This window comes from Apteryx mantelli, chromosome 1, assembly GCF_036417845.1.
Source record: "Apteryx mantelli isolate bAptMan1 chromosome 1, bAptMan1.hap1, whole genome shotgun sequence".
Classification (NCBI taxonomy): Eukaryota; Metazoa; Chordata; class Aves; order Apterygiformes; family Apterygidae; genus Apteryx; species Apteryx mantelli.
The window spans coordinates 177,702,528-177,719,083 of record NC_089978.1 but is presented as its reverse complement, the minus strand read 5'-3'; the positions used below and the strand labels follow the sequence as shown (position 1 = coordinate 177,719,083).

The following is a 16,556-nucleotide window of genomic DNA, read 5'->3' as shown; positions in this document are numbered from 1 at the left end:
AAATAGTTTATTCTATCATTTTACTAGTATTTTTACAGGAACCTAAGTTGAGCTACTTGTCTACAAGACCCTCTTTCCTCTGTTTAATGATATGTATTGTACTTGTCCTTATCCAGTGTTCTGCAATCTCACTCAGCCTCCACAGGCTCTCAAAGATATCAGGAAAAGGCACTGAGATCAGTTAAGCCAACTCTCTACATACACTGGGGCCAAACCAGTTTTTACACGTAGAAGTTATTCTAATTACTTTTACCTCTTGATTTTCCTGTCCTGTCCTGACGCCTTATCCCTTTGTCACTAGTGTTAATTGTGTTAACCACCTAAACGCACCTGAACTTTTCATTGCAGTTTGAATTGACAAAAGCATTAAGCACAGCGTCATCTATTAATGACTTTCCTTCTGTTCAGACTCCCTTAGTTTTCTTGCTATTGCTGGAATACTTAATACATTTCCTCTTACGTTTTGTGTCTTTTGGTAGTTGTTTCTTGTTTTGTGCCTTGCCTGTCTGATTTTGTCCTTACATGGCTGTGCTATTCTTTCTTTCCCACCCTCAGTTCCATCTTTATTTTTGGCCCACCTTGTTCATGACTGCTCTCCCTCAGCTTTAGACTAGAATCATAGCATAATTTAGGTTGGAAAGGACCTCTGGAGTCCAGAGCTAACTTCAAAGTTTGATCTGGTTGCTCTGGGTCTTTTTCTATCAAGATCATCATCTATCTTCTGGTTTCATTAAGAGATGGGCCACAATCTCATCAAGAAGAATGACATTCTGGTAAGTACTGAACTGCTGCACAAAATGCTTCCGGCTAAGCTTGTTCATGGTCCAGTCTAGAAAGTGTTCTGAGCACATCTGTTCTCGGTCTTGTCAATATGCCAGGCAGACATATACTGAAAATAATGCACTTAGCTGCTCTGCTTGTGCCGATAGTGAGGGATTTCTGCTTATGTCCAGAAGAAGATGTTTAAATACCTACGGAAAGGTCCTGATGAAAAACACGGCACCTGTATGGTTCAGACATCTCCAAGGTTTTGTAGCAAGGCTTGACGATCTACATTGTGAATTTCAGCATCCAAAGTGGGGCATAGACACATATGTCCCAGTAACAACTTCTGTAAGCTTACAGTGTCAAAGAACAAGCATGTTCAGGTAAGCCAGTCTAGTGTTTACTTCTCCTTCCATCAGGAAACTTAAACTTACCTGGACTTAGAATAAACATGAGACAGGTCTGATGACTCTGATAATTGTTGAAGAAAGCCATTTGGTCTAGCTCAATATCTTCTACCACATATGAATTCTTGTGGTTAAAAAAGGAATGTAAGGATGGTGGAGAGGAATCCAGCCTGCTCCTACTAGTACTGCAGTGCCTCAGACAGGACAGAGTTAAAATCATCAAGATCTGATCTAAGAAGCCCCTTTCCTGGACTAATGTGAGTAAAATAGACTGCATATACACTGCAAAATAGACTGTTATGCAGGACAATGAAGAACTTGACTAGTCTCATCATACAATCTCTTTGAGCAATATCTGTAGTATATTTCTGGTTGTCATCACCATAGTACAGCCTGACTGCTTGCTAGGAACAGCAGTATGCAATGGTGACAGCTCAAATGAAAAAAATTTTGGTATAACTTGAACTCATCAGGTACAAAAGCAATTCTACTGTCAGATACTATTCAGCTGCAAACAAATGATGAAGAATTCATGTTGCTACCTTAGATATTTGTGATGAAAATAATCTCAAGCTATTTCAGATCAAAAGCCATCATAGTCAGAAAGCTAATTCCTTGAAAGCACCTGGTTAAGTTGATAAGACCATTCTATATCACAGCTTCCTGGGAAATTCTGGGGCTCCTGGAAAGTCACATCAAGTAGTTTGACTAATGATAGACTCATTTACAACTCTGTATATAGTGGTGTCAGTTTGGGTTACAGACACCTCTGTTGGTCAGTGCACACATGCATGCAGTTCTTGAATAACACTGTGTATAACTAAGATGACTCAGTGACTTTTTCAGAAATAAAACCACAGTTACACAAATTTTCTTTTTGATTAGATAGCTCATGGTGGTGAGGAAAAGTGGTTCACTCACTTCCGGTAGCTTCTCTGTTCACCATCAAATTCTTGCTTGCATTTCAGTTCAAGGACACTATGAGCATTCATTTATCTTCTGTCAGTAAATGTCATATATCTCAAGAAAGTGACACTGCTTTTTCCAGTTTCATATTTTCTCCTCTTAATTCAGATATCTGACTTTATGAGCAGCTTAAAACTTCCCAAAAATGCTCAGCAAATTCACTGTTAATTGAACCAATCATCAGGACATAACCAAAGTACAGAACGCTTGGAATTTGGGAAAATAAACTTTCTGTGAAATGCTAGAAAATTCCCGGAACCACGGAAACTTCAAATTTGAGATGCTTGGCTGACAATACTCCCCAATGAGAGGTGATAATCTGAGCATCTGCAGATTCTTTATTGTTGAATAACTATTGCTGCTACCTGTGTAAAATCAAATTCTGCAAAGACATTTCCTCTATCTGGAGAGGCAGCTAATTATATGCAGGAATTAGGCACTGATGCTGCTTGAATGCCTTCCCATACTACCTTTCAGCTTGCATAATGAAACAGTTGGTAAAGTCAGTGTCTTTTGTGTGATCACTTAATAACTCCTTGTTCCCTGAATTACTCAAGCCTAGCAACAGTTGACATAAGGTAAAAGGTACATATATTCAGATGTTTCTATACCCAGATTTTCTATAAATTGACATGACTTTTGGATCCAAATGGAACAACACCAATGATCCAGAACCTTTAGGGAGCAGATAAAGCAGGATGGACTTTGTAGCTTGAAAGGTGATGCAAAAAGATATAATTGACTCTTCATGGAAAACCACCATCAGAGACAATTTCTCTCACCCATGTAAGATCAGCTTACCCCTGATCTTACTGATGATCATTCTTGTAAACATTTCAGAGCCTTTATATTCTTTGCTGTGCACATTCTAAATATAATAAAGGTTCTTTATCATGTTGTTAAATACTTGTTTGATGCTTGAAGATGAGAATCTTTGTCAGATCATTCTGTCTCATACTGTTGAGTAGACTCAATTGATTTTGTAGAAGCATCACTCAGAATCTTTGAACTGCTGTGAAAAACACTGATGCTGTCCTCCACAGTCAAAACAGAAACTTGGATTTGATTTTGTACTGTCCAGTGAATGTTAATGAAGTTGAGTTTTCAGTGTTTGCACCAATGGCTTTATCAATGGTGATTATTTTCCTGACTATGAGGAATAGTTTGTTTGGTTGCTTTTTTCCCTGTATGTAGTTTCCAGGCTGGTATTCAGTTGCAAAATATAGGTTCGGTCTTGCGTGTCTTTTATTTAATTCAACAGATCCTGATTCCTCAAAGGAAATGTAAGAGGAAAGCATTCTGTGACTGGAATTGTAACCTGAAGAGTGCCTCCTTGCTGTTAAGTACAACTGTTCTCATTACTTGGGCTCCCTATTGAACTTGCAACTTGCTAATTAACATGGCTGCAAATAACCAGTTCTGAAGGAAAAGGAGGATAAGGTGCAGAACTGGTAAATGCCATGCTCTGAACCCATCTGTTTTTACTCCTCTGTTTTTATATACGATCCAATTTCAGAAATCGCCAATAGATATTCCTAATTGTTTTTACTGTTGTTTCACTACTGCTGTCCCAAGCTGAAGGCAGTAGTTCCAATAGCTTTTACAAGAAAATGTGTTCTCATACAATGGTATTTATAATTTATAATTTGTCATGTTATTTAAACACTGGTCTCTTTAAAAGTCCTAAGCACTCAGTAGCTCCCACTGAACAGAATGTGTCTAGGCTACTATGTGTGGACCTATCAAGATAAAATGAACTGACTGATTATGTGTTATTCGGGGCTTGGAGCTTACATAGGGTCTGCTTGTCATTCATGATGCACAATTACTTCTGTCTGTTCTGTCTCTTTTTCAGTTATCATAGTAATCAATAATACTTCAAAGTAATAATGATAATACTTAATACAAAGTAATAATGATAATACTCTATTAGCCTGCTGCAATACACAAGCGTGAGTGTGTTTAAAAAATATTGACACTGCAGGTCAACAGATTCTGTTATAAGCCACCGTTTCACACTTTACAACTGAAATATTTTCTCTAAGTATAAATATAGCTATATGTTATCTAGTTACCAGTTTCAGAATGCAGATTTAAGATTATTCTTCCAGGAATTCTTTATGTAATCAGAATATACACTTATGATCTTTCTTTCTGCTAAACATTTGCTCAGTGCTTAATTATCAAATCATTTTCCAAGAAATAAAATTATACTTTCTCCAAGAATCCAAGCACTTATGCCAGTTCAGCTGGAGCCTTATTTTTTATTGCTTTTTTTTCAAACAGAGAGTTCAATTTTTTAGTTTATGCAGTTTCTCTGAAATGTTCTGCAGAGTAGGCTGGTGAATAATCAAATGCAAGTATTTTTGAGCATGTGCTTGTAAAGTCTGACTAGAGTAAGGGGGGGTAAGATCCATTTTGCCACGCAGAATTTCTGGAAGCATTACTCCCTCTCCATTCCTGTCTTGTCTCCTATGTGTCAGATGAACTGCAGGGGGAACAAAGAGCATCAACTCAGCCAAGGGTCTTTCCACAGCTTGAGAAGTTTTGTGTTCTCTTTTAGGATGACCACAAGACTCCTTTCTACCTTTGGAGCATCACAAAGGTGATTTAATGTGGTCCAAAACTAGAACCTAGGTCAGAGCCACTTACTTGCCCTTAGTCAAAGATCTAAACCAACAGACTTTCAAATTTTCTATGCCACATACCCGTGGTATATTCAAGAGACCATGTTACAACATCTGGATCCTAGTGTGCTTTAAAGAACACATTTTTGAAGCTTAAGGAATCTCAAAGGAACTGAAACCTTAGAATATAAACATAAAAAAATTGTTAAGTGAAATGAACAGGGAAGTGAAGGAGTAGAAGATAGACAGTTGTATTTCTTGCACTGACAGATCTCAAGTAACCTTACTTACAAAGCATGTATCTTAAATGACATACAGTAAAATAACATAATGACCTTCACAGCCTAAAAGAGTCTTGCAGCTGTGCAAGATGTTCTGATAATAGCATGATACAATATAGGTTGTATTCAAGGTCATTATTGCTATTTAATACAGAGCAAATTTCCTTCTGGAAGCCTCTTTTTTAAAGGCTTCTATTTTCCAAAAGCAATAGGTATTTTTCCTTTTGAAAGTCCATATAGATAAGATACATGGGAACTCTGTATTAACATTTTCCCTAGTCCCAGTTACATTACAGAGAATTTATTTTTTTAAGTTTGGAGGTGATACAGGCTCTCATGTTTGAAGATGCCCACCACTGTCTCACTATGGGATCAGGAAGAAACTTCTCCTGGTGAAACCTTTTCAGAGCATCCTGTATCTTCCATGGAAGCTGATATTGGCCTCTCTCAGAACATACACATGACAGATTTGGTGAACAGCAGTATGGCAACACATGAATATTAAATTCCTGACAGGTGAACACTTCCCATACTTGGTGGGAGATATAATTTTAAGGATTTTCAAGGTGTTTTCCAGGTAGACAATTGACAGATTATTACTAGGAAGAGGTGGATAGACATTTGTCTTTCAATGAGTAGAAGAAGCCAGTATATGCAGGAAACCCTGAGTGACACAAAAGAACCCCAGAATACACCAACTAGTATACCAGCTCCACGCTGATGAAGAAGGTAAGAAGTTAGAATGAATGAATAACAAAAATGTTTGTAAATCAGGGATCTTTATTTTCAGGGATAAAGAAAGTAGTTCTGTGAAAACAATTCTTCCTTGCTATAACTCAGAAAGAAAGGGAGAAATTTTATTAAGAAAGAATATACAAAAGCAGGATTGTTTGCATTGAAGCCCATTAAAGCCCAAGGAATTTGGATATACAGCAACCAAAAGACTTGTGAAAAGCTACACAGAGAAAGAAATCTGACTGATGCTTCAAAAAGGAATGGTCACATGTCAGACTACCTGAAGCACGTGATGTGAACATTGACTTCAAATAAATCAAGAATGTATTTATGGAAATTAAGATGATGTCAGTAGTATGACAATAGCAGGAGTATAAAAATATCCATCACCAGAAATCAATAAAAAATGTACTAGATATCTGGAAGAAATGATAAATAAATCAAGCAAAGTTATGGCCTAAACTTCATTCCTCAGAGAGCAAGAAAGAGCTCTTTAGAAACATAAGAAGGAAAACACAAAAGTAGAGCTAAATAACATCCACAAAAGGGTTAAACATGACAATATCCGGGCCTTGAACCAGACTGGTTCACAGAATAACTCAAGGAGAACTTGAAATCATCTAGTGAGGCACAAAGCTCAGTCCTGGAAACTATCCTTCATATCTGAGCGTACATGTGTTTCAAAGTTGACACTGACTTAACACAGCTAAATGCCATACCTAAGGAAGGAGGAGAAGTAACACTTTGGATGCAGCAATTATGTCTGCTAAAGCAGAAAACATGATAGGACAGCCAAGACATTGATCTGTATTTACCATATACTATCAAAATACTGATGACATGGCACCCAAATGATTTCAGGCAAGCCATAACATACATGACAAGCTTTATGTGATCAATTAACAGCAATGCGGGATGTGGAAAGCAAAAGAGGTAAAGACGATGTGTGGAGAACAAAAACTAAAATTACAAACCATGTAGAATGTACAAAGTACAAATCATGCAGAAATCAACACTTTTCAAAATTATGAGCTAGATTATTTGTCCATAAAGGCAGAACACCACCAAAAATATCATGAACAAATATTGAAATTACGGACAGCGGAGGGAATATATATTATCTCATGAACAACAGGGAATTCTACAGGGCAGTGATACAACTACATTGCTTCCAGTATTTTAGTTACCTTTAGGAAACAGTAACATCTGAAGAGATTCCCATTTCAGTTGTTTATGCATTTTAAATCCACATTTGAATAGAATACTTGAATTAAAGAAGTACCAGGTAATAAGTCAAGATCAAGTAATACCTACATTTGACTGCAGCTTATTAACTTTATCTAAATCATCTAACGCTATGTATCTATAATCAAATGGCTCGTTAAACTGGCTTGTCCATGTGTCAAAGAGCTTACACCAGGAAATCAAAAGAATATTTGGCAATGGATGATGAAACAGTTGTATACAGTTTATGTGTAAAAAGTGATCACTAGACATAACCATTACATGGTTTTGTGATGCTGTTTTAAACAATCCCTATAGTAATTCTGGAAAGATGATTGTCTCCTTCCATTGCCTGTGTTACATCTTCCTGGCTCCCAATCTTCAAGCCACTGTCATCCCAATTTCCTGTGAAGATCCATGGCTCTGCAGAAAGCCTTCAGGCTTAGAGAAGGAAGAAATGCTGTGACTTTTCCACTGTCTAAGCACTAAGTTCCTCTTTCTCTCTCTAGACAGCATGTGACTAGGCTCAGTGTTGAATGCAGAGACTAGCCCTCCTCACCTCCTCTCCTTTTCTTTCACTTACGGAATTAAAATGAATGTTTATTTTAATTAGTTAGTAGTAGCAGCTATAGTTTAACTATTGCCCTTTTGACTAAGATGAGGTTTAGATGTCACTGTCATCGTGTTCTGAAGCTATGTGGCGTGAAAATGCAGTCCTCACTCCAAACAGATTATAGTCTAAATAGACAAATAAGGATGTGGCTATAAAATAAATGATCTTTCACATAATTACAAAACATATGATGGCAAAAAATATGATTGAATAGCACGTGATGTATCATATTCATGTCACTTTTCATGTCCCTGTTTTTTGTCTAATCACAAGCAGAAGACATCCGTACTTATTACTACCTTTCCTCCTGCAAAGAATAACTGCTCATGGACAGAACCATGGAAAATGCCTGTCTCAGCCTGCAACAGTGCAATGGGCCTCTCATTTCTGATTGACACTCCCTCCTCCCCAGGAAAACGTCTTGTAGTAAAATAAATGTGTTTGTGCAGTGGTGACTATTTGTCACTGTAGACCCTGACACAGGCATTAAAGCATCTGCCATTTAGAACTGTGTCTCATAACTGCCCAACATGAGAGCTGTAATGAAATCCTACCTTACCGTATTGAACTAGAGAAGTCTGTTTAGTTAGCAAGGTTGCACCTCTCAGATACTAACAGGACTGTAACTGATATGAACACTAAAGTCCATATCCAATCAAAGGAAAACGGCAATAATTTGGAACAGCCATGCATCAAGGCTTCAATGAAGAAGATTTTTTTAAAATCTTCCCCTACCAAGACTGGAAAATTATATGAAGCTGTGTCTTTCAGATTTCTACCTTTCTCACTTCCTAGCTCCACAGCATGTACTATCATTCACTACTCCACTTTCCAAACCTGTGTTTGAGGGATGAATGTTCCCACACGCTTTTTAATTCTTGTGCTTACACACATGCACTGGCATGCAGAGCACACACACTTCCTCTAGTCAGTTCCTAAATCTCCAGTGAGAGTGCACATGACAGTGTGGATATGCAAATAATATCAGGGATCTGGACAAGCATAATTTGAATAGAGCCAAGTAAATAATAAAATATAGGTAAGCAAAAGTGAGCTGGCAGTCTAACAACAGACTATATAATGTAAATCAAGAATTACAGCTGGTCCATGTTGTCCCCTGCAGATCTCTTTGAAATTCATACATTTTAAGGCCAGGAGAGATAATAAAGTTCAGGTAAGAAGAGCTTCTGCATAACACAAGCCATGGAGTTCCATACACTCCATTTCAGCAGCAGGAATCATTCTTCACTGAATCTCAGTAATGTTCTTTTGCTTAAATTTCCCAAAGGTCATTGTCAGTGTAAGAAAAGCTGATCCCTCACAGAGTGATTAGTCACCACCACCAAGAAAACTCACAGAAACTGCCTAGTCTCTGTTCACCATATACTTCTGTGATAAATTGTAGATTCAGAGATAAATATTCTTTACCACCTTACCTCTCTTTTGTGCACCTTGTGCCTTACAGTTTCCACATCCCTGAGCAGTTTCAAATATCTTTAAAAATAGAAGATGAGTTTCGGTCCTTCCCATCTACTTAAAACTTCCTTCTCAAGGGAAAGCAGCAACATGTTCAAGCTTCTCTACAGTTCTTGCCAGTAAACTGTGACTATGGATATATTAGCAAGTAGTGTGGGTACATCAGGAGCAGATCTGTAGAAATTCCTAGTGCTGAAGACCCAACACTCACTTTAGATTTCTGGGGGGGGGGGAAGAGTTCTTCAGACTATCTCTAGTAAGCTTCTGTAGACTGAATCCCTATTAGTTGTTGGAGCACAATAACTGCACCTCTGGAGTGCCTTCCAGCTTAGTTTCACCTGAACAGAGCCCAATGACACACTGAGAGCATCCTGTAAGGAGTATAAGTGTGGTAAGTGGGGAATATCAAATTTGCTCCATAAGGACATTCCTGACCTAAATTAAAATGAGAATGTAAACATACCTTCTGTGAGAATTTGAATGTACTTCTTGACACATCAGGAGGAATGGCAGACAATTAACATTCTAATAGCTTAGACTAGTGTCCTAACTGTACAGTTTACAGGTTACAAGTGAGAACAAAATATAAATGTTAACATATATCCCCAAACACGCCACCTAGCCCTACCTGAATTTACCACCAAACTCAGGTGAGAAGGAAGGTGACTGAGGTAGGACAGGAGTAAGAACCTAGACTTATTCTGTAGTGAAGGTGTACTCTAAGTGGTTGCCTTGATAAGAGAAGATTATAATGAGGACAATGTATGACTTTTTCTGTTTTGAAATGAGATGAACAAGGGCTAAAATTTAAAAAGGAGGTGATACTGTACACATGCAAAAAATAGCCACATCAGAGCAGAAGACATAAAGTCAAACGTTAGAGGGATTTCAGAAACTTGGTGAAACACAAGTTTTGAAGCATATAAACTGAGAAAGGTACAGATAATGGTGGAAGAATAGCATTGTAGATTAACAATAAAACATACTGGAAGGGAAGTTTCCCACTAAGGAAGATGCTATTGAACATGAGCACAAAAGACAGAAGAAGAAAAAAAAAGGAGCATAGGTATGAGAACAGAGAAATTTCTGTAGATGACCTGAAAACAAACTCTGAACACCCTAGTGTGCCCAGATTTGGGTCTACACTGATAATCTGCACTTCAGAAACCTTTAAGAAGCAACTTGAGAATCACTGTCTGGTAGCAAAGATATCTAACCACTTCACAAATTGAAGGTGGTATCATATGGGTAGAACAGGGCTATAATAAGGACAGGCTGAAAATTTCAGCTTCTTCTGGGTGCCCTTTCAGGGTGCCAAACAAAAGCAAATATGCCTGATCCCCACTGATTACTGAGGCCACAGCAAAGAAGAATCAAAGAGACCAAAATTAAAAATCCAGAGTGTCTGTGGCTGGAAGAAGCCTGGGGAGAGTGAAGGTGAAAAGGAGGTATTTGGAGTGGTATGCAAGGCTCAGAAAGTCCTAGGTGACTAAATAATTCTCTTTAGTTCTGGACTGAACTTATGGCTAAAGCCATAAAGCAGTTACAGGCTCATTTTTTGAACATAGTTACACAGAAAAGTTTAGAATTAATTTTGAAGGAAAGAGTGATTGAAGTTCTGGAGATCAGCTGTGATTTAAAATGCAGTGTCTGTCTCCTGGATTTGGGTCATGATGACTTACTGAAATACTTCTTTGTTAAGATAACAGATTTTGTAGAACAGTGAAATACAGATCTCATCTTTTATTTGTGCAAATGTATTTAAAGTGCATTTTTGATAGAGTAGCACATAATGAACTATGAGCTATTCTGGTGGAAGTTGAAATAACTGAGTAAAGAACTGGCTTCACAGCCTGAGAGTCAATTTTGCTGTAAGGGGGACTATCAGAGCTGACTGAAGTTACAAATGGACTTTCCCAAGGTTCCCCCTTCCAGTTCCACATCCAGTTTTTCTTGCTCACATACTTTTACTTCCTCTTATGTCTTTGTGCTTGTATCTAACATGATCTGGAATGCAAAAAAAAAAGACCAGCACCAGTTTTTGAATCTTCCACTCGTCCCGTTTTTGTAATGGAAAATATCACTGAGGACATTTTGTTCAAATATGCTACAGTTGCTTGCTAGCTGTGGTATGTTCACCAAAGAGCTGGAGTGGGAGAGTGTAATGGCTACAGCAAAATTCAAGTTACTTAGGTGATGGGGGAATTGGCCCACTCCATTCAGACTAAGCTTCAGTTACAGCCGATAGGAGTTTTGTTCAATAAAGGGCTATATTTTGCCCAGTTTACTGTGAGGAACTAGAACTGCTTAGTCTAACACTCAGTGAATAAGTGCTGAAAAAAATAACTTTTTCTTTTGTTTCTTGTTTAACACAAAAAAATCCACTGACAGCAAAAGGAGCAGGTGGCTTCCAAACCTGAGGTTCCCAACTGCCAAAGTCCAGTCAAACTCTTAGTAATGACATTTTCCCCTAAAACTGAGTTTTCATTTGTGCAACTTACCAGCACACTGATCTTTCTCTGCTTTGTTCCAAACACCCTTAGAGCAGCAGTGAAGCAACTAGAGGAATTTAGAAGAAAAACACTTTAGTAAAGATGAAAGTGTTTTAAAAATTCAGCAAACTTATGTTCATTCTTTTTATTATTACTATCATTAATAGCATGATACAGATGTCCCTGTGGCACTCAGAGGCCCATTATGCCAAGGAGCAGCTCTTCTCTGAATCGTTAGCAATCTAAATTATTGGATTGTTAAAACAGGGATAAGATGGGGAAAGGTCAGATTATATCCCTTTTTAAAGATAGAAAATTAAATCACAGGGAGATTAAGTGACTGGTCAAAGGTCACACAGAAGGCCAGTTGCAGAGCAGGAAAACTGGGAAATTGTCTCTTTTAAGTTCAGCTTCTTAACTGCAAGACTATGCTTCCTTTAATCTGAAAACAAATAAAGTAGACAAAAATCATCTATTAGTTGGCAGGAAGCATCATTATACTGCTAGTGCCTGGATACTGCAGCTCTCCCTTATATTGGAAACCCAAGAAATAGAACACAAAGCACATTTGCTAGAAGTAACACAGTGACACAGTTCCTGGTGCTCAGTGCTGGAATAATAATATCAAAATTAGTTTCAGTGAGAAATCCTAATTTCTCTGTCTCATCCAAAAATGGCTATTGTCCTGCCTTATTAAGGCAGAAATGGGACCCAGTCCAACAGTACTGACTTGATTAAAACAAAATCACAATTACTCTTTAAGATTTTTGTACTCACAGCAAAATTAGTTTGCAATCACTTTTGGAGAATCAAAGTCAATGATCAAGTTCATTGCAGCTTTTGAGGCTCATATATTTTTATGTAAGTTGAGAGAAATTACATGTGATTTAAGGAACACAAGACAGCCCAGGGAAAGAAGGAAACAGGTCATTTTCCCCTACCTTCTCTTTCTTGAAGTTAGGGAGGCCTACACCTGATCCGACATTACAGTATACACTAACAGAGAGCGATCACAAGCTCCATTTCTGGCTCAAGGGCCAGGAAGCTGTATGCGTCTTGCCAAGCCCAGGGGAGTAAGCTGCAGTTAGAACAGATGCCTGGGCTTTGCTTGCACTAAACACCTCCAAGGACAGGGCCTGTCTGGAGAGCCCCACCGGGCTGCAACCCAGTCACCGGGAGTCACTTCTGTCACCTCACGGGCAACATGGGGAAGTCCAGTTCAAAGGCCTAAGCCGAGGTGCAAAACCATGGGTGTTTCAGCACTGTAGTGAGGCTCTGCCTTGGCAACCTTCCCCCTGTGCATGGAGGAACAGTGTGCTTGGCTTCTAACCTTGGGCTGGCCTGGGTGGCTTGGGTCACAGAAATAGCATGCTTCGGGGGGGGGCTGGAGGGAAATAGCAGGAGCTTCTTCTGAAAATGTTAACCCGTCTATTTGGAGAGTCATGGCTGCCTTTGAAATCTCTCCTTATAGTTCTATACTTAGCACTGGGGCAAGGAGCACACGGGGCATGTGTGTGTGTGTGTGTGTGTGCACGTGTGTGCGTGTGCAAGCAGGGCCGGGGGTGGGCTGGGGTGGGGTGGGCCAGGGAGGGCTCAGCCGCAGCCCTGTGCCTTTGTCCTCCAGCCGTGCCCCACTCCGCCACGGCTCCCCTTGCCTCCACCTCACGTCCATCCACTCCAGCCCAAGCTCACGAGCTTTCACCCAGAGGGTGGGGGGGGTATTTTTCGTTTGTTTTCCTTTTTTTTTAATTTGTTCCCCTCCCCTCCTGCCCCCCCCCCCCCCCCAAATAGGAGATGTTCTCAGGACAGCGCCCAGGAGACTGGTTGGAATCAGATTTGGAGGGTGATGCACCGCGACAGCTAAAAGTTGGATAGGGTTTCAGCAGCTCCTATATAAAGCAGGGGGGGACTTATGTCACTGCACTAATTAAATTCCATCTGGGTTGTTCCTCGGGGTGTTTTTGAGCCTGCCACCCAACTCAAGCAGGCGGAGAGGCCGAGGGGACAGCATGATGATGGACCTTTTTGAAACTGGCTCCTATTTCTTCTACTTGGACGGAGAGAATGGAGCCCTGCAGCAGCTGGAGATGGCAGAGGCCTCCCCCCTGTACCCGGGCAGCGACGGCACCTTGTCCCCCTGTCAGGACCAAATGCCGCCAGAGGCCGGCAGTGACAGCAGTGGAGAGGAGCATGTACTGGCACCCCCGGGACTACAACCCCCTCACTGCCCCGGCCAGTGTTTGATCTGGGCTTGTAAAACTTGCAAGAGAAAGTCGGCCCCCACGGACAGGAGGAAAGCGGCCACCCTGCGGGAGAGGCGGCGGCTGAAGAAGATCAACGAAGCCTTCGAGGCTCTGAAAAGGCGGACTGTGGCGAACCCCAACCAGAGGCTGCCCAAGGTGGAAATCCTGAGGAGCGCCATCAGCTACATCGAGCGGCTGCAGGACCTCTTGCACAGGCTGGATCAGCAGGAGAAAATGCAGGAGATTGGGGGCAACCCCTTCAGCTTCAGCCCCAAGCAGGGAAACGTAAGCGCTGCCGACTGGTTCCTCCCGCCGCCCTGACATCCAGCCGCGGCACCGCCGCCCCCAGCCCTCTCCCCCCGGCTCCGCCAAGAAAGTGCGAGCCCCTCGGGTCTCCAGCGGGCAGCCGGCCCGCCCCGGAGCGCCGCGATCCGCTCTTCTCATGCCTGCTGTCTCCCTGTGTCTCTCCCTGCCCCTTCTCCCCGCTCCCCTCCCCACCGCCCTGTGTTCGCTTCAGATCCCCAGCTCAGACTTCCTGAGCACCTGCAGCTCCGAGTGGCAAAACGTTTCTGATCATTCCCGAGGGCTAGGAGTCAGCCCCAAGGAAGGTAACCGTGCGTGCGGGCTGCGCAGCGAGCGGCGGCGGCCGCGCCCGCTAACGGCCGCCGGCCGCGGGGCTCGCGCGCGCCGTCCCGTTGCGCGCAACGGTCACGGCCCCTAACGGCCGCGGGCGGCTTCGCGCTCTCACCCTGCGGCGCTCCCGCTCTCTCCTGCCAGCTCCGCGCACCCGCAGAGGCATCTGGCGAGGAGAAACCGCCTGGTCTCTAATCGCCTTTTCTTATTTAAGCAGGGGGCTCCATCGTCGAGTCGTCGGCTTCCAGCAGCCTTCGCTGTCTCTCTTCCATAGTGGACAGTATCTCTTCCGACGAGCCCAAACTACCCAGCATGGAGGAAGTGGTGGAGAAATAAATCCAGTTGCTCTGGTAGTATATTTAACGGAGATGGAACCCCCTCCCCTCACAACCTAAATAATGAATTAAGTTAATATAGTGGAAAGGCCAGGCAGGGGCATTGTTAAGGTCGAGTCAAGGTACACCGTCCCCAAAGAAAATGGCCCTCACCAACTCGAACTATAGACTTTCCCCTCTTTTCTTTCCCCTCTTTTTTTTTCTGAGTTTTGTTTTCTTTAAACTTCGTTGCATAGACCACCCCTCATCCCTTTTTTATTTAAGATACTTACTTGTGTTCCGGTGATCCGCTTTGTCTGATTCTCACCGAAAAGTTCATTCCTGTCTGAGTGAAGCTGTTGGTTGCGTTTCGTGTTAGTTGTATTTAAAGAGTTCCCGCCTCGTTTCATTTCTGTAAATAATTTTAGTACTGTCTTTTCTTTTGTAAACATGACAAATATATATTTAAATGGTGGAATGTAATACTGTATATAAGAACAGACGGATTTCTTGAATTGTAAAATAAAGCTGTTTGTGTTACAGTGTTTCTCCCCCTCGTAATTAAATAATAACCCGGTCCTGGAGTTAAAATCTGCCACTGACCTCAGCGAGATCAAGTCCCGAAGATTCAGACCTTAAGTAGCCGAGCCACAAGCTGTGTGACTGGGAGGCTGCACTCGGGACAGATTTTCCTTCGTTTCCTCCTCTGAGGAGTGTCTCTCCTTGCCTAGGACCGCTCCAGCGGCGTTATATCCCCTCCCCTGTTTTTTTCCCGGGAAGCAGGGCAGGCAGCAGGCATTTGGGGAGTGGTGGGGGGTGCCCGGGAGGGCGCGCTGCGCCCCGCCGGCCGTTTCCTTGCAGTGCTTGGTGCAACGCGCCTCCGCTCCTCGGAAGGCTTCGTTATTGCTCCCCTAAAATGTGCGATGGCGCCACTCGCTTAGCGCGCCGGGACGCTTCTCCCGCCTTGTCCAGAGCTTTGTACACTTTGCATATCTGAGCTGCACACGCTGCAGGGGAAAGGGGAAAGCCCAAAGAGCCCTGGTCCTTGAGAAGCGGCTCAGCCTCCCGCGTTTTAGTTTATCGCCTTCCCTGTGGTCTTCTCAGTGCGTCTCACCTTTTCCTTTCGGCGCCGGAGGAGTTGAACCCAGGCCCTGTCTGCAGCACAATTTATAGGCCTGCTACCCCGATGGTGCAGCGAAAGGCTCTGACAGGAGCCAGCTCCCTTGGGGGCTGGAGGGCTGTGACTTCTTCCGAGGAAAGGTAACTTCCCTTGACTTCCCGGAGCCGGAGGGAGAAGAGAAGGGGTCCCTCAGGGAGGAAGGAGTTAAGTGGCCGAAAGGGGGTGGGGTGGGGGGGGACAACATATGAAGCCTTTCACTCAGTGATGTAAAAAAACACGGGCTCTCTGAGAATGGCGGAGCGGGAGCTACTCGCAGCCAGAACTTTACGACTTGTAACAGATTGTTTATAATCCCAAGAAGGGGCGACCACCAGGAACTAACACACTCTTCGTTGCGCGCGCGCACACACACACACACACACACACACACACACACACACACACGACGAGCTGACAAAAGCAAAGGGCTGCTACTTAGTTCTGCCCGTGGGCGCTCTCCTCGTCAACTTTAACCCTTGATTTATTTTTTGTTTTTGTTTTTTGAAAGGTCACAGCCACATTTCTGGAAGGTCTTCCCCTTCTCGGCCGGCACTGGCACGGGTACGTCTGTCTGAAAGGGAAGCTCTTGAAAGCGGCCTTCCTTGAGCTGTCTCTCTCACG

At 42.3% G+C, this 16,556-nt stretch overlaps 1 protein-coding gene and 1 long non-coding RNA gene across 2 annotated transcripts; one reads left to right on the top strand and one right to left on the bottom strand.

Moving 5' to 3' along the window:
* Window positions 1-4,472: 4,472 nt before the first annotated feature.
* On the bottom strand, window positions 4,473-15,463 carry LOC136991157 (uncharacterized). Its single transcript, XR_010883200.1, has 3 exons — window positions 15,070-15,463; window positions 11,596-11,653; window positions 4,473-4,626 (listed from the first exon to the last, which is right to left on the bottom strand). It is a non-coding gene; the product is annotated as an uncharacterized lncRNA (long non-coding RNA).
* Window positions 13,596-14,798, top strand: MYF6 (myogenic factor 6). The gene is made up of 3 exons (XM_013947379.2): window positions 13,596-14,114; window positions 14,347-14,437; window positions 14,680-14,798. Exons 1-3 carry the CDS (start codon window positions 13,596-13,598, stop codon window positions 14,796-14,798), a joined length of 729 nt encoding a protein of 242 aa, XP_013802833.2.
* Window positions 15,464-16,556: the final 1,093 nt, after the last annotated feature.